At 35.3% G+C, this 18513-nt stretch overlaps 3 protein-coding genes and 1 non-coding gene across 5 annotated transcripts; 2 read left to right on the forward strand and 2 right to left on the reverse strand.

Annotated features, from left to right (window-relative positions):
- Positions 1-1819: 1819 nt before the first annotated feature.
- LOC110600714 (E3 ubiquitin-protein ligase CIP8) lies at positions 1820-3216 on the forward strand. Its single transcript, XM_021737555.2, has 2 exons — positions 1820-2503; positions 2678-3216. Exons 1-2 carry the CDS (start codon positions 1919-1921, stop codon positions 2975-2977), a joined length of 885 nt encoding a protein of 294 aa, XP_021593247.1. The 5' UTR covers positions 1820-1918; the 3' UTR covers positions 2978-3216.
- A 6909-nt stretch (positions 3217-10125) lies between these two features.
- Positions 10126-14052, reverse strand: LOC110602263 (universal stress protein PHOS32). Of its 2 annotated transcripts, XM_021739744.2 has the most exons (3): positions 13192-14048; positions 10656-10705; positions 10126-10406 (listed from the first exon to the last, which is right to left on the reverse strand). In XM_021739744.2, exons 1-2 carry the CDS (start codon positions 13958-13960, stop codon positions 10698-10700), a joined length of 777 nt encoding a protein of 258 aa, XP_021595436.1. In that variant the 5' UTR covers positions 13961-14048; the 3' UTR covers positions 10126-10406; positions 10656-10697. The 2 variants fall into 2 exon arrangements, with proteins under 2 accessions (XP_021595436.1, XP_021595435.1); XM_021739743.2 differs by lacking the exon at positions 10656-10705 and having other exon boundaries at positions 13192-14052.
- Positions 14053-14308: 256 nt separating this feature from the next.
- TRNAS-AGA lies at positions 14309-14390 on the forward strand. Its single transcript has one exon. It is a non-coding gene; the product is annotated as a tRNA-Ser (tRNA).
- A 1552-nt stretch (positions 14391-15942) lies between these two features.
- Positions 15943-18225, reverse strand: LOC122721941. Its single transcript, XM_043951308.1, has 3 exons — positions 17361-18225; positions 16514-16714; positions 15943-16414 (listed from the first exon to the last, which is right to left on the reverse strand). The coding sequence occupies exons 1-3, from the start codon at positions 17931-17933 to the stop codon at positions 16157-16159; spliced, it is 1032 nt and encodes a 343-aa protein (XP_043807243.1). The 5' UTR covers positions 17934-18225; the 3' UTR covers positions 15943-16156.
- Between the last annotated feature and the right edge of the window lie 288 nt (positions 18226-18513).

An 18513-nucleotide genomic window follows, 5' to 3' on the forward strand; every position in this document is an offset into this window, starting at 1 on the left:
TCCAATTATTCAAGATGAGGTGAGAGTAAAGTGATGATTTTAAAATTTATTCCTTGACAAAAATAGCAATTAAAATCAGATAAATTTTTTTTATTGTAAATTCAAAAATATAACCAAAAAATATGGATGACAACATCTTTAATTGTTATTTCTGCAGAGTTTACGGTCTATTTGATCGTAAATACTAAAATGAATTTATTTTATTTCAGGAAAAAAATATATATAAAAATGGATTTGAACTTGTCTTCATTATTCCTCCCCTACAGACAGCTAAGAGTTCAACGGACACGTATCGCTAATGAAATAGGCGTACTAGCTAGGTGTGGGCCTCACAGCAAACATCACTGTGAACCATCCGTCGTTGTCACTTTATCTATCTCCATTTGTCCTTTATTCAATTCCATACTCTTCTCAGCACACGAGTCCTGATACGACGAACCTTTGTTTTTTTTTTTTCTAAATATTTCTTTCCGTCTCTTCCTCCCAAGTCCCGCACACCACCGCCTCCAGTTATCCATAAAAACAACCTAGATTTCCCTCCACCTCCATTTGCCACCTAGGACATTTCACGTGACCCCCTTCCACCTCATCCTGCTCTCTCTATTTTATATCATTATTAATTAAATATATTATTATTATCCAAATGGCATCATCATCATCGGACAGGGTGATGGTTGCGGGTTGCCCCACGCCCTATAGAATCTTCCGGCCCATACTTTCCTTTTTTTTTTTACTGGCCCCTCTGCTTTTTTTTTATTCAACGAATAAAATAAGTTACCATATACCTTAATAATCAAACCTCACACCATTACAAAATAGACAATAAGGGGAGAAAAAATACGATTATATTCAATTGCGGGTATTAATTTATATTTTTAAATTATGGGTGATAATATGGGCTAAATTATGGTTAAATTAATTTATTGTTTAGATTTATGGGCTGAATTAACCCTCTTTTATTTTGTATTATCTCTTTGGCCATAAAAAATGCGATATGTTTACATTATGTAAAAGAAAAAACATATTAATTGTAATCTCAATAATGATGATCTAAGGGACCTTGAGCTTTGATGGGGAAGCAAAAGCATGGGTAACATACAAGGGGGTCCCGCATGGCACGTAATAGCGGAGAATGGAAGTCATGCGATAATCACATGGGCTAGCTGCAGTTGTGGACCAAATTTGTACACGTGGGATAGCTCGGAATCTGCAGCCCAACAGCTGTGCGACACATCATCACTTCGACCTCTCTATCCTTCTGATTATGATAATTATTTTTTTTTAATCCACAAAGTAAATGCTGCTGAATGAGAAATTTGACAATGGAATTGAGATTATAATTAATTATTTATTTAATAAATAACTTGCCATTTCATGTTCATTGACAGTCTGCCGTCTGCATGCAATCGCTTCCATAATTCGTGCGCCACGTGGCTCCAAAATAACCGCAGCATATTTAACACCTCAGATAATGGATGGGCAGAGCTTTTATCTACTGCGACAATGTACACGTATGAACACTCACAAATTTCAGACGGAAGGGAAGTGGCAGGTATCAAGTGGAATATTGATATATATAAAATAGTCTCTAGCGTAGGGAAGTTCGAACTCTTCAAAGCACAGTCGTTTCGAAGAAAGTAAAGCAGAGGAAAGGCTCAAAGCAGGCAGCTGGCAAGATTTTTATTTATTTATTAATTTATTTACAGTAACAGAGAATTCCCAAAAAGCCCTCCACTGAAAGCCCACCGTTCGTAGCATAAAAAATGCCACGTAATTAAATGCGACATATTAGCTTGATTTCTATAAATTCCGGCGATTTTCATCATCCTTCCTATTCATCTTCTGAAACCGAAACTCGAAACCCTAAAGAAGGGAAAAAAAAAAAAAAGAGAGAGAGAGAGAGAACTGTAAGAGAGACATGAGAGGGTGCGAGTTGTGTGGTGGCGCTGCGAGAATGTATTGCGAATCTGATCAAGCTAGCTTGTGTTGGGACTGCGATGAGAAGGTTCACTGTGCTAATTTTCTTGTGGCCAAGCATTGCAGAAACCTTCTTTGCCAAGTTTGTCAATCTCCGACGCCGTGGAAAGCCTCTGGTCCTAAGCTTGGGCCCACCGTTTCCATCTGTGAATCTTGTTTTTCTTTGCACAACGGAAAGAAAGTTGAAGTCGGTCAGGATCGGGACGAGACCCACGGAAACGAACAGTTAGATGAATTGGACGATAGTAATAATTATGATTATGATGAAGAAGAAGATGAAGACGAAGAAGAAGACGAAGAAGAAGACGACGAAGAAGACGACGAAGAAGAAGAGGAGGAGGAGGGGGGGGAGGGTGAGGATGGGGAAAATCAGGTGGTGCCGTGGTCGGTTATATCGCCTTCACCTCCGGTGGCTAGTTCTTCGAGCAGCGAATATGATATTTCGAGTAGATATTCGGGAGCGAGTGCGGCGGCGTTGAAGCGGATGCGAGAGCATAGTGCTGATATTGACGATATTGACTTTGATGTATGTGTTTGTTATTTTTCGCTATGTGATTTCTCGTTTTCCATTTTGCTGTTCTTGAAATACCTTTTTTCTGAGGAGTTGGTGGATATAGGATATAAATTTTTAATAATTTGTTCATTTTTTTTTGTTAATTTTTTCAATTTTTAATAATTGCAATGAATCGAACGAATGCAGAACGAGCATGGATGTTCCTCTTGTCATATGGGCTGTGGAAGACTAAGCAACGATGAAGGGGATTCAATAGCTTCATTTAGACCATCGAAGCAAGCAAGAACAAGCGGTGGAGGTGTAGATGTTGAAGTAGAAGATAATCATGATCATGATCATGATCATGATCATGGTCAAGCAGAGTCAAGATCAACCGCCATCATTGACTCCCTCAGGAGACTCCAAAGTGAAATGGTATCCAACAGAGAAAGCGCGTCTGCAACGATTCTTGGGATTAGCAGATTGAGCAGAGATCACAGCCGTTGATTTCAATCCAACTTAACTCCTTCCTTCCGCATTTGATAACCATACAATTTCATGATGAGTTAATGCCGGTATTATTAGTACTTAGTTGCTATTACTATATGCTAATCCAACTAATTTTTTTGTTGATTTTTTCCCTTTTATTAGTACACTTCCATCGTGTGTGTAAATGATAGTGTGTCTGGTTGATATTGGGTGAATGCGTTCTAGTACATTTTTATAATACTGAATTTCTTGGTTTATCTTCTAAAACAATTAAGATCTCCAAAATTATGAGATAATAATGCGATTTGCATGTCTTGCAATACTCTCGGATTTTATTATCTGAAATTTGAGAGGCTGAGTGTATTTATAGTGAATTTTGGACTTGGGTTTAATTTGTCGACTGTAATTTTGTGGGCGTGTAGAAATCATGAGAGTGCATATTCTGAAGGAGTTGTAAAGATTATGGCATGGGATTGACAACCTAATTGGGGAAATTTTTTGGTAGCACGATACAGACCGTGACAAAGACGGAGGCAAAGGCGCCAATAATTAAACGCTACTATCACTTGTACCACAAGATGCTTTGAATGGTTTGGCTTTGGCAAACATGGCCTTGCTCGTCACATATGGAATGGTATAATACATAGTTTCTATATTTGAATATAGAAATCAATGCATATAAATGGCATGTGGTTATAGCCAGTCGGTGGGTGGGATAAATGTAAACCATAGGGCCTGGGGGAGTAAACGTGTGAGGAGGATAGGAGGTGTTGAATAAAGGTGTTAAAAATGTGGTTTTTGTGGCAGCACGCAATGGACATAGAAATGGAGTGTATGGTTGACAGAAAACAAAACCCCACTGGAGTTTAGTATAAAATATTGGTGAAAACAAGTCCACTTGCGTCACTCCATGTGGTTTTGGTAGTAGTACATTTCTTATGCTAGCTACATATGCTAAGATATTCATGCTTTTTTTAGGGAGTTCAAAATTTCCCTGTATTGTGATGACTTTTTAGGCATCTTTGATTTGATTTCTTGTTTTCAATTCACAGCTTTAGAAGATATTTTTTTTTCCTTAATTTAGATTAAAAAATTGAATGAAATTTAATATGTGGGGTTGGTTTTGTTACAAACAACCAAAACATATATTAGCAATCACATCAAATAATATTGAGAAAGCAAGGGAGTGTTCAATGAACAATTACACAAGTTGAGAAGGTCCAAAAACCTAATAAAATGTCCATTTAAAAAGGAAAAAACAAACAAAAAAAAAAAAGATAATGAGATAAAGTTGATATGAAATTCATGTAGTCGAGGCTGTCGAGAAATGAGGTGCAACAGTGACAAGAACAGGGAGCAATGTGAGTGTGGATGGGATGTCTAGGCCCACAAGACCAGAGGGTGAAGGAGATATTGGCTACCACTTGAAGTCCCGCTTTATTTCTTTGTTTGATAAATGTCAATTTTCAAAGTTGTTCGGAACTTGTCCTCCATTCGTGGTGGATGGATTTTTTGACCATTTCTTTTTCTTCTCTCTCCTACATGCTTTTTTTTATCATTGATTTCTAGTTATCTTGAAAGAACTCGTTTCAATTGGTGGAATGATGGAGGAAAGAAAATAAAGTAGATTTGATGTGACAATTTATTTTATTTGATTAAAGAAGATTAATAAAAATATAAAATTTTATTTTTCTTAATTATGTTTTATACAATCGGAAGATGAATTCTTCTCATTTGAAGTCAAATATTTTGTGATAATTCAATTTAATGGATTTTTTATTGTTATAATTTTAAATAAAAATTGTAATTTTTTAACTTAAATTTTTAATTTTAAAATAAATTAAAATCATATATAATTTTATAGAAATTTATTTGAATTTTTTCTTTATAAAATTATTAGTTCTGAATGAAATTGAGAAAAAAGTGACATTTTTGTAAAATTACATGAACTCCTTTTATATTTATTGCCATTTTCATTTAATTAACTTTTATTTTCTACTTATCCAAAGGATTTTCCTTTTGAAAATTATCTAAACATAGGATAAACTGAATAAAAAAAGTAAAATAAATAATTAGAAATCAAATCACTTCATTTTATGATATAGAGCGGAAGTAGTCTAAAACTGTAAAGAGAAGAGAAGATAAGAAAAAAAAAAAAAGAGAAAGTTTCTTTCTTTAGTTTAAATTATAAAAATTCAAAAGTAATTTAGACTTTATTTAATTGGAGGTAAGTAAATTAAATAAATAAAAGGAAGTATAAAACATTATTTCTTTGATTTTAACAGTTAAGAATTTAATTGGATTGAAATAAGTAAATTACTTCTTATACATTAGGAGAAAAATATTAATTTTTCGAAAAGTAAAAAATGTCAACTAAATAGAAATAATTTAAATTAACTAATTAAGTTATTCTTAATCAAACAAGACTAAAATGTTAAAAATAAAATATTGTAATTTCTTAATTAATAATTATTTAATTATTAATTAAGTAGATAATTCAATTAAAGATCGATAAATCGAAATCAAGAGCTTGAGAATCAAAATGGAACTGAAAAAGACTTATCAAGTCCTGCTCTAAAAAACAAATGGGGATCGGATTATAAGATAAGAGATCATGAGACCTTTCCTGGACTCCAAACTGAGCTTGCCGTCTGACGCTAGGGATGGAATAATTAGAGATCACTTCAATTCATCATTAGATAGGGATGTTTATGCAAAGCTTCGGTTCAAACCACTTTCTTTAAGCCTTCCAATAAATGTAATCACGCCATTATTTATAATCTTTCTCTTGAATAATTCTTTCCAAAAATATACAATTACAAAATACAATCATATCTGCACTCCGAGATTTAGCCTGGTGGAAAGTGCATCCTTGTAGTCTTAAGAGGTCTAAAGTTCGATTCTCCCAAACCCTATTTTCAAAAAAAAAAATACAATCATATCTAACTAAAAGAAAATATATATATACATGTATTTTGAGAACTACCAGTGATCCAAATTAATTCGGGACCCATTTCTATTAACAATCAATTTTAACCTAAATTGTATGAGAATTTTAATTTTATCATAATTTATTTTCTAAAGAAAATTAAGTATTCATAATGATATAAACAACTAACGTAGCTGAAGATAAAAATTCATTAATGCCTCTCATCACCCACTGTATATATACAATGAGATAGATGCTAGGACGTTTGGTAGGGTGGGGTCCAATTCCAAATTGCTAAAAAATTTCTAAAATAAATAACGTTTGTTCAAGCTCATTGCTTTTTGAAAGAAAAAAAAAAATGATTGGTTCACATAGCTATTGCGCCATGAAAGCGCCAATAAAAAGCTCTCTCTCTATGTACTGTACTTATCTTCCTGTGTAGATATACTGAAAGAGACCCGTCCTCTCTCGAGGTAGGTATAAATTATAAAAACAATTGATGCTGCGTTCTTGCTTTGGATAATGAATATGTAAAATGACAAGAACACTACATGATTTTGTGGATAAAGTAAAGAATTTTAAAAAATTAAAATTAAATAATGAGATAGCTATATATCTAAAAGTTATTTTTTTAAATAATTGGTCTATAGCTATGATGAATATTTTGTTTACAATTCACAGTTATAATACTAATAATTTAATAAATTATTTATGATTTTGAATATTTTTTTAGCATGTGCAGTTGTTGCATTAAAAAATGGTCCATAGGGCAAAATTACAAGGTGTAAACCTTGTGAAAATTAACCCAACCCAGAGTATCCAGACAGATCAGCCCAACTCAACCTGAACTGAACCCAACAGTCATAGTCTCTAGAAAACACTAAATGATCAAGCACTATTTGGTTTCAAGCTCACTAGCACCATTTGCTGTCCCAACAACCACCATTACCCCAATCCCATATCAGAAAAGCCATCATCCACCAATTTCTCCAGGACTCTTCGTAAAACGGAGAACATACAAGCCAAGAGAACTATAACACGCCAAACAACTACATGCGTAGCCGATTCCTCTCAGAAAAAGTACGTCTACAACAGTGGGAGTAGCTTACCAGCTTCCCATCGTGAGATTAGCTAACAAATTGGATATCTATATATTAGCTCAAAATATTAGATTATGCAGATTAATTATTTTAAATCAAATAAAAAATAAATTTAAAAACTTGTATAAGTGAATTTTAGCCATAAATAACTTGCATTAATTATTTTAGACTAATTAAAAAATTAATTTAAAAATTATTTAATTATTTTTTACCCGCTGTTACATCAACAAAAACATATTAATACAAGTCTAATTTATGTGAAATAAAGACAAACAAAAAAAAATAGCTAAAAACATCAACGTAGGCGAGGAAAATCCATAAAAACAACAAAAATTAGATCCTTCCCTCCCAGAAGGGCAAGGAAAGGCCAACACCAAATCTTAAATTACACAGAATCGAAGAAAAACATGCCACCAAAGCAAAAACATAATTTGTGATCCTTTGTGCTGCCATGCTGTTATCTTCCCTCTTTTACTCTACTATCAATGAAAATGATTTTAAATTACATTTATTTATAAATAAAAATTATTTTTAAATATAAAAAATTAAAAGCAAAACAATTTGGGTAAAGAAAGATTAAGGGAATTGTTGAAACTATAGAGTTCCGCCTCTGCTCTCCAGTGTTTTTTTTTTTTTTTTAGTTGTTGTTGCTTGGGTAAGATTTTGTTTCTTGTGGCAATGAGCTTATAATTGATTTTATAATTTGTGAGATAAGTAAGCTGTGTGTTTTGCCTGTATATATTTTTTCATTCTGGTACTAAAGTTTCAACTTAACGCTCAAGAAATACCAGTGCCTTGGGTGTCGGTTGCACAAAAGGATTCTACCATATTAGGGTTTCTAGACTTTTTCTTTTTGGGCTTTAGTTTTGATTATCTATTATTATGAGATTTTTCAGAGTTTAAGAGTAATTCCAATCCCTTTTCATGAAGGAGGAGATAAAAAAAAAATAAAATTTCAAAAAAATTCAATATTCAATTTGTGTTTTTTTTTTTTTTCAATTGAATTTAATTAATGTTGATATGGTTTCACAAAAGGATTCTACTATATTAGGATTCCTAGACTTTTTTTTTCTTTTGGACTTTAGTTTTGATTATCATATTATTTTGAGACTCTTCTTAGTTTAGGAATCATTTCAATACCAAGGAGGAGATAAAAAAAATTTTCAAAAAAATTCCATATTCAGTTGGTATTTTTTTTTTAATCAATTGAATTTAATTACTTTAATATCGATGTTAACGTTGATGGTTTCTCTTTCGAGCTGCTAAGCAAAGGACAGTTATGGGATGAGCCATACTCATCTTAAATAAAAATTAATAATTTAATTTAATTTTTAAAACAATCTAATTTGATTAGTTTACATTAATTTATTTTTTATAAGAAAAATAATAACGTATAAAAAAATAAAACTTCTAAAATTGAATCTCCAAAATCATTATATGTATACACGTGAATTATCAAATCTTTCTTTCTGATTAGACCGAATAATAAAAAATCTGATCTATTGAGTAAAAAAAAATCAGACTAGCAATACTTTTAAATTTATCAAAATCTAAAACGGACAGACCAACCTCATAAAAAAATCTGTACTACAATGAGGCTTTGAAAGTTAATGCGATTGACTTTATTGATCGGAAGGAGCTCACTCCTATATAAATTGGATAAATTCGACATTATCTGATGAAATCAACCTCCTACGAGTTGATCATTTCATTGATACAACATTTATTCTCCTGTAACATATCATTAATATACCGCTTAATACACCTATATAAAGGCATTTATGTCCCATCAGAAGGTACACGGCACCAGGAACATCAACGACATCAACTTTATTCAGATGTATTTATACATCGAACTAACTCTAAAAATGATCTCTCCTTCAGGAAAAAAAGATCCTATCTATTTCTTGCAATTGTACAGAAAAAATAAAGAACCACCATTATCTTCTCTTTTCTGTTTTATTTCCTCCTTTAACTCCACTAAATTTTCATGTCTGATTTGAATATCAGAGGATCTCCACCAAAAACTCCACTAAATTTTCATATTTGATTTGAACATTAGAGAGTCTCCACCGGAAATTTTTCGGTGAACCCATGACCGTTTTCTTTCTACAGGTCTCATTCTTTAATGCCAATCATAAAGAATTTAACAGACCGATTACAGATCGATAATCAACTTTGAAATAAGACTTCTAGAAAAATTATAAGAACTTACGCGTATGTAACTAATGATAAAATGCACTTACAAATAATTCCAGGTCTTGTGTTCAAAATCAGCTCATGCTGCTATTTGTTTTGCTTATTTTCATTATCATAACCACCCAACTTGCAACAATCTTAGCCACCAAATCCTCATGTATAAATACTCTTTCCACAAAACCCTGCTGTTTTTTCTCTAATCTTCCTCTTCTAGCCGTCCACCTATCTTTCCTTTCTCTCATTATTATTATTATTATTATTATTATTATTACTATTATTATTATTATTTTGTTCTCTTCATCCTCATTTCTTCCCTATTTTACTTGTTTTCCACCTAGAATTCCAAGTTTATTTTTCGCCTCCCACTTGATTTCTTTTTCTTGTTATTTCCTTCAAGTCTGCATGCACTACCTTGGTCTAGCATTGCCTCCCCCTTATCCAAACTTGCTTAGCATCATATTACCTCCTCACAGCTCCTCCTGCCAACAATGCAGTAGCATGCCTTTGCAATGTCGTTCATCCCAACACTCCGGCCTTGTTTTTTTTTTTTTTTTCCAAATATCTATTTTCTGTAATATATATTAAACTTGTTATTTCATTGAAACTTCCAGTCATTCTCAAAAGAAAGTGAACCTAAATAATGGGAATCTTATTTGTAATTATTTTGTTTTAAACATTTATTTGAATTTGCGACCATATCTCTTATTAATTTGTAATGTCTATACAAGATCAAACTAGTTGTGTTGCTTTTTGCTTAGATTTGATTGCATATATAAATCAATTCAATTCGGTGACAATTTTAAATGAAATCTCGATCGTCGGTGCTTTTGGCTCGATTTCAAGTTGAACAGATGGAATGATGTGCCCTACATCCAGATGAAAACGGCCCAACGGAGATGTTTAGTAATGGGTAAAACAATTTTTTTAGAAACGGCACATAAACTCGGAGAGATGCAATCTTAAAGAGAAAAATGACGTACGTCACAACCTGGTAAAAACACCTTTCCAAAGGCCTAGAAAAAAAAAAAATTCTGAAAACCTTACATTCATCAACCACACAAATATCACAACTTCTCTCTAGATTCATACATGGGAACCGTTCACAAGAGAGAGATGGCGTTTCTACAAACTTCAATACTGTAGGTAAGCCAACAAAAACGACACCGTCTCTCTTACCATGCCCCACCTAATCTCTGATGATTGAAGACTGCTACATTATCTGTAAGATAAAAACGCAGCCCAAATGTATAATTGATTCTACATGGCACAATCAATTGGTGGAGAAAGGTTAATGTATTAAATACTGAGCTACTGCGCGTTTCCCTTGGATGGATGAAAAAATATTAACGTGCGAAAGCATGAAATATTATAAAGTTATCCAAAAAGAAAAAGGCCAAAAAATATCAAGTTGGAGGGAAGAATGAAACACCAAATTAAGATTTCAAGCAACAGCCAGGCGCCAGCATACCTGCTATGAAGTGGAGTTAACTAAAGACTCCCATGCTCAAGACTACACATCTGTTAAATGAGAAAAAATATAAAAAAATGATGTCATTTAACATGCAATCTTATGGAAATTAGGAACTCATAAAAAATGCCAAGACTATGCATCCAGTTTTTCATTTTTACAGGTCTTGGTTTTGTTTGTCTGCACACAATATTATGACTATAAAATACATCTTAAAAATACAATATGGATGCTGAGACTACATTTGTGACAAGGATTTGGATGAAATTAGATCCCCAAGACCACATTTCTACAACAATTGAAGTTCTATTATTCATAAGAAAGAAGAAGGGATCAAAATGTTATCGCTGTTCTCTCGTTTCCATGCATAAGAGACCATCAAACATCAATATTACCATCAAGGAGCAAAATAACAGTCAGAACACATGATATGACAACTTATCTCTTTTTCAACCAGAGATGAGAAACATGAGGTCACAATGAACAGTGTACATAGATAGAATAGCAAAGTAGAGATTGAGCACTTTCTAGAGCAATAGATCAGGCATATATTTTAACATATACATCAACAAGCTATAAGCAAGCCAAACAAAATCAAACATTGTTCAACAATAATAAACAAACTCTCCAAGAAAGAAGTAAAGAAATTAAATGGAGATGGTAAGGAACAACGCTTTACATAAGATAAGCGTCAAACGCTCAAAATACTGCCTTATAACCTATTTATACCCCATAGCAAGACAAAACATTTGAAAAACACCTAATGTGAAAGGGGAAAATAAGTCCAATAAAAACATGCAATTGATGATATAAATTTCAGAATAATTTATAATGGTAATCAGCTGCAAACGTATTCCATTGCATTTCAAATGTGTTACATATTTCAATCAGACCACATTATACTTGGTGCTTAGCCAACTATATAACATACTAACATATGAGATCCTTGAAGATGTTCCACAAATTACCTTTTTCAACTAATTTAGTCTAATTGGCCTCACCCTTTATCATCTATGACCTATCCACATTGAATTTCTTCACTAGTTTACCAGCTAGCTGCCTGCCCATTTAGATAAATATTCCAAGTGTCTCAAATGCAAGTGCCTTATATCACATGGTGATGTTGAATACATGTTATAATTAAACAGAACACAGAAACCCTTGATTCACATCATTGTCTATCTAGTCCTGTGATGAATTCTAAGAAATAAATAAAGACATAAGCAGAGAACAATAAAACTGCAGTAAGCATCATTAGTGATACTTTTCTAGATGGGAAAACAACAAGAGAAGATGCATGGAATATAATATAACTCCCTAATCTGAACCAACCTTCCAACACCCCACCCCACCCCGTGATTATGCTTAGAAGCAACAGAAAAACACTGTTAAAAAAATCTCATCCTCTAATAACCAAGTATTAACCTTGCCTTTTTACTAATATGTAACCAAAATGGTTTAATTACAGTTTCAAAGGCATCAAAAGATCTGATTCAGATATGAGCTAGTTAGCATTTTGTACATTTGCTGATATGAATAGAGTGAAGGTGGAAGAAAGGAAAATTAGTCACTGTAACACGTGTTGGGTCACTAAGCATGATAGATTAGCACTCTTCTTTTCAATAACATGCGATGCATTTCACCCCATTAGATTTACTGAACAGACAGGATAATATAGGATTTCTAAGTAATTAACCATGATAAAGGACAATATGGGAGAACATTTCATGCTCAAGTTTTTACATGATCAAGCCCTACATAAATCCAACAACATAGGCAACCATTCAATAAAGCTGTTTGATCATTTGCCCAACTTTCCCATGATCAATTAATTCAATATTCCTTTCACTAGTTTCGCATTAGGCTAGAAACTATAACCTTGCAACCAATTGTGAGGAGACGTTTTCCCACTCTCCGTACAGAGATTCAATCAACAAGACCAACAAAGTTACAGAGGCAGCAAGTAATAAATAAGGATCCTCTGCTTTAGCTACTAATAAATAATAATATCCATTAACTACTTTGGAGAAGAAGCAGACAACTTGAAGCACTAAGAAAAGGTCTAGGAATGACTACACGAAGTCAATAATATGAACTTAAATGTTTCATATACATTGCCTTGCATGACATGCCACTGCAACTAGACCAATTTGCATCAAAACAACCCTCAAATTAGTAATGACACATCTTACTGCTATGAAACATAATCCAATTTTCACAATCATAAGTAGCACCTCCAGAAAATTAAGTTTGTTGGCTAATTAATTATCCAACTATATAAATACTCTCTCCATTACTTGACGCATTCATCATTGTAAACAGCCTTATAAGAACCACAGAGCAACTAGCAATCCAACAATTCAACTAAACCAACAAAATTTTAAAAAACCTTACGCAATCATATAACAAAACCAAGCACATGATCAGTGCACGAAAAAAGAAGGCTAATCATAATCAGAAAGCCTATAGAGAACCTAGAACACAATTGCAAAACCAAACAGAAACCATTAACATTTAACAAGGAGCAAAATCTGACCTTTGCGGTTGGCGTCCTCCTCGTCTTCCTCCTCCACAGGGACGTTAACATTAACTATGGGCTCGCCTTCACCATTTCCACCAGCGTCCTTGTCGTCTGGATATCTAACCACCACCACCGGACACACGCAATGATGCACACAGTAATCACTCACGCTACCCAACCTCCCATCGCTTCCTCGTTTGGCTGCTCCAAACCCTCTACTCCCCATGATTACCGCACTCAACCCCAACCTCTCCACCTCCAGACACAGTCTCTCCTTCATGTCATGGTCCTTTACTATGTGGATCTTATAGGGGATCTGTGCTTCCTTCAGCGGCTTGGCGAGATCCGCCACTTTCGATGATGTAAAAGCATCGAAATCATCCTCAAGCTGCCGCTGTTTTTGAGTACTGTCATCACTGTGCTCTTCATGAGATGAATTGAAATTGTCTTTATTGAGGTCATGCTGTGAGGAGTGAGTAGGGGTTTGGGTGGGGCTGGGGAGGGGAAGTGGACCCCAGTCAGCACCGAAAAGGACGGAGGTAGGGCTGACATGGAGAAGGATGACGGCGTCCCCTGGACGGATATAGTGGTGGACGGCCCAGCGAACAGCGTAAGCACTCTCATCGGAGAGGTCGACGGCGACGCCAATCTTGCGGCGAGCGCCAGCAGTGGGGGTAGGGGTGGCGGCGAGGTGGTGGGGGTGGCGAGGAGAGGAGGGGTGGTGGATCTTGATGGTGGGGAGCTGAGGGTGGTCGGGATCTACAGAGTTCTGTTGAGGATTCATCTTTGAAAGCTGAAGGTAGAGAAACCGAAACGCTAAGTGCACAGAAATGGTGGCAAGTAAGGTGGGTAGTACAGGGACAGGGGAGGAAAGCCGAGAGCAAAGTATATAATAAAGACAAAAGAAACCCATGAAAGTGACGGGAATAAATCATTACGTGGGTTGGGCCTTCACTCTCTTAGTGGGACCTTAGCCCAATGTTTTCTTTAGTCAATTTTCTTCTCTCACCCTTTCTTTGGTTTGATGGAAATGTAAGAAAATAAAATGAAATTTATTTGGACATGCATTAATTAAATATTTAACTTACAAACTTTCTGTTCTTATAAGGAATAAGAAAACAAAAGCTCAAAAGTGGACGTGCCGGAGTGGTTATCGGGCATGACTAGAAATCATGTGGGCTCTGCCCGCGCAGGTTCGAATCCTGCCGTTCACGTTCTTTTTCTATGTTCTATTATATGGTTTCCCATTCAATCATATTGTTTTTGTAGATCAGTCAAAATATCAATTCCAGACATCTATATATATATATATATATATTTATTTAAGGATCCATCTTTTTTTGCATGCAGCTCTTAAATAATTCAAATTTTAGGGTACGGTTGAAACTTCTGCAAAAACGGTAGCCTTCGATTACCAAGAAGAGAACGGATACAAGACAGGATAGAAAAATGATCAAATAATAATGGAGTTAACATCACCATCACCGATGCAAAGAGACAACAACAGATAAGAAAAAAGGAGAGTTCTGTTGCCAATAAAAAAACATACAAGAAGAGAGATGGGATGAGAGAGAGAGAGAGAGAGAGAGAGGAGGGTAATAAAGCTGATGAGTGATCGTAAGTAGTAGGACAAGGGTTGATCACTGATCAGCAACCAACCCACCAATAAAAACGAACTTAGAAAAAGCTTCCTCACAGCCTTTCTACTAATACTATTCTGAGAACTAACAACAGACTACCAGTAACCTCTCTCTCTCTCTCTCTGTATATACATACTTATTGCAGATTAGTACTAGTGTGTGTTATATAGTGTGCTGTGGCCTGCATGTGCAGGATTTGTACATTATCTGTACTGTGCTCTCATCAGTAGCCAGCCCTAGCAGCCGCTTACTGGCCAGCCAGCAGCCAGTCACCAGTCACCAGTATGTCTGTTAAAAAACAAGGGTTACATTTTTAACTTTACTTGTCTTTACGGCCATGCTTTTTACCCATCTTTTTCGCCTTCTTTAAAGCACTCCTTAAAAAGGTTGCTTGACTCCCATAAACGGTATTCCAGAGATGCTCTTCTTGTGTTTCAGCACTTAACAGATGTAAACTTGTTCTATAACAGAAATCACTAATCCTTCTCCCTATTAAATTCTACCTCAAAACCAAGTGAGAGATTGTCTCTAGGGTTTTCAGCTTCACACACCAAAAGCTATATATACTTTAATATATATATATATATATATATATATATATATATAAAGAAATGCAGAAGAGTTGTTTTCACGAAAGGTAATACAAATTAATTAATTTTCTTGTTTGGTATCATTCTTTCCCTTCTTCATATTGCATGTGCATGTTATAAAACTTCTTATGAATCCTAAACCAAAATGTTAGAAATTTCTGTAATCTTATTTCATGATAGAAGTGGTTAACAGTTAATAACCTAATCCATGCAAAGCCATTAGTATAAGAGTTAGTTATATGTTTAATGTGATTAATGCAGATGGGACTAGATTACAAGTTACAGAATTTTAAAACATGTACAAACAACAAAAAACAACACTAATTAAATGTGATGCATCCAACTAAAATTTCTTTCGGACATGTTTGCTGTACTGGTACAGCACCGACATGGGTAGCCAAAAGATTTTGACACTCTGTTTGGTATCTGAAATATTTATATACTTAAATATGCTATTCCCTGTAGATCTATCAACACTTTATAAGAGTAACTAAGCTAGTGACAAACAATTAATAGAGATTTACAAGAGTAGGACATAGATTATAAGTGGAACAATGGTCAGATCATATAAAAGCTAAGCAGTTCTGACAATCTTGAAGAGAGAGAGCATATATAGGGCATTCCTTTGGTAGGTGTATCAGTCCAAGAACGAAATGGAAGATAAATTTTTTGGGTTTATAGGGTATGGGTAATCTTACACACACAGATACCCAAAAGCATCAAAACCAAAATAGACATTACTCTTTGCCTCTAATATGAAAGCTTGAGGGACAAATCAACAGAATTAGAAGCAGCATTAGATGCACTGTAGCCACTGTAATCAGAAGTTGTAACGCAGGAAGCTTCACCACTTCCCACTAATGCAACAGAAGCTTCTGCAGGAAATTCCATTTCCTTGAAACATGTGCTGCTTTTCCCACTCTTTTTTTCCGGGAAAAACTCATATTCCATCAACACACTTCCACCAGTTTGGTTTCCCTTCCTGTGGATTGCCACTACCTCTACACCCTGCAATACCCACGTAGACCAAACAAGTTAATTGATATTCATCATGGAAATCGTAAAGAAAATAAGAATTACTCCATTTGCTTGGATTAATATAATTACATCGCTTAGATTGTGATTGGCATGGAAGGCACTTCTTGCAGCTCTATTACTGAATCCTCCCAGTTGATCATTAAAGTCGATGTGATTTTCAAGATTCAATCCCAGGGAATCAGAACCATTGTTTGTTGATGATATCTCTCCAAACTTTTCTCTTGCTCCATTGTTGTATCCAATATTCTCCCCAATAATGAATCTCTTCTTCTGCAAAAAATATTGATTTTCATTAGAAATTGATAACAAATATTAAAATAAAAAAAATTTACTTGAAGATTGTATCGAAATAAGACATAATAACTTAATCAGAAATGCTTTTTTATTCGGGATACGAGATAAGAAAACCCTCAAGTCAGTCTTCTACGTAAAACCATCCATGTGGCTAACTTTGTTAGAGAATGGAGATCTATTTAGAAAAGAAGAATGAAAAACTCCAAACTATTTTCTTTTCCTTCCTCACTTTCTTGGAAGCCAAACAGAAACCACTGAGACATTCAAACATTAGCCAGGCACTAGAAGAATCTGACACACGAGTACATCACAATATATATATATATATATATATATATATATATATACACATGAGGGTTGGACAAGCTATTTAAAAATCTGGGAGAAGAGATGTCTCAGACTCATTAGAGATAACAACAGTGTATATGACATGGTTAAGTTTGAGGCTCAACACAAATTGTTGTCCTCCTTCCTTTCTCTTTCACATAATTCCCCCGGAAACAAACGGAAATACTAATATCACTGATCCCCCCTCTCCCCGCCCCCCACCCTCCCCAACCCGACCCCTCGCGAGAAAAGAAGAAGAAGAAGAAGAAGAAGAAGAAAAGCCTCAAACACAAACCTTAAAGCAGACATGAGAGGGAGCGTGCTCATGATGCTGCATCAGCTTTGGCATTGAAGAGAGCTCTTTCGAGGTCCCAAACACAGCAGCAGTAGTGCCACCGCAGACTCTCGTATCTGGAGCTCCAAAAACGTAGGGATTCACCAAAAACTGACCCGAACTAGGATTACCTTTCAACTCAGCAAGCGCACCATTCTCCATCCGTTTAACCAGTAAACCCTGGTCAAGACCCAAAAAACTGCCACCATTAAACATGGGTACGCCATAGCTTACTGGGCCAAACTGAATCGGAACACTATGAATCGGATCAGGCACAAGAGACTGAGCGGGTTGAAAATTAAAAGACTCGAGTTGTGTTTCCTTCATTTGCTTCAATCGTTCTTGGGACCTGAGGTTCTCTAGCTTAGCTATACCCATACCTCTTTGGGGCTGTTTCTTGCAAGCTGGTGGACCTTTGCTTGGTTTTCTGCCCCGGTTACTTGTGGGTTCGGGTTTGGAAGAACCTGATTCAGTGTGGATTTTGGAGGTTCCTTGGTTTTGCTCCAAGAGGAAGAACGGAAGTGGAGCAGCCATTGAAGTCTGGACTGTTCCTCTCAGAGAGAAAGAGACAGAGAGGTGAGTTTGATTTTGAACAGAGCTTGGGGATTTCAGAGGTTGATGAGAGACAAATGGTGCTTTGTCCTCACCTCCGTGTTTCCATATATATGTATAGAGAGAGAGAGAGAGAGAGAGAGAGGAGAGGAGGAGGAGGAGGAGAGAAGTGGGTTAATTAAGCTGGCACTAGCAGAAGCACCGGTTATGAACCCGGGTGAAACGCCAAAACGGCATGGTTTAGTCACTCAGAATTGCTATTTCCAGATATACTACGGTAAGTGGAACTTCCTCCTCCATCGAAGAGTGTCCCTGGAAACAGCAAAATGATTTTGGAAATAGCTCCTTTGCTTTTTAACACCCAAATGCCGACAGAGTAACCCTATTCTCAGTTACCGCTCGTGCATTTCACTCCCCATATGAAGGTGAACTGTCCACGGAAGATTGCAGAACACGGGCCAAGGAGAGCAAATTAGTTTTTTACAGTGGGCCCAGTGACACGTGTTAAGATCTTAGATAAGTTAGCCGATTGTACCAGGCACGATAGGAGACATGAGGGATA

Source organism: Manihot esculenta, chromosome 15, assembly GCF_001659605.2.
Source record: "Manihot esculenta cultivar AM560-2 chromosome 15, M.esculenta_v8, whole genome shotgun sequence".
NCBI lineage: Eukaryota > Viridiplantae > Streptophyta > Magnoliopsida > Malpighiales > Euphorbiaceae > Manihot > Manihot esculenta.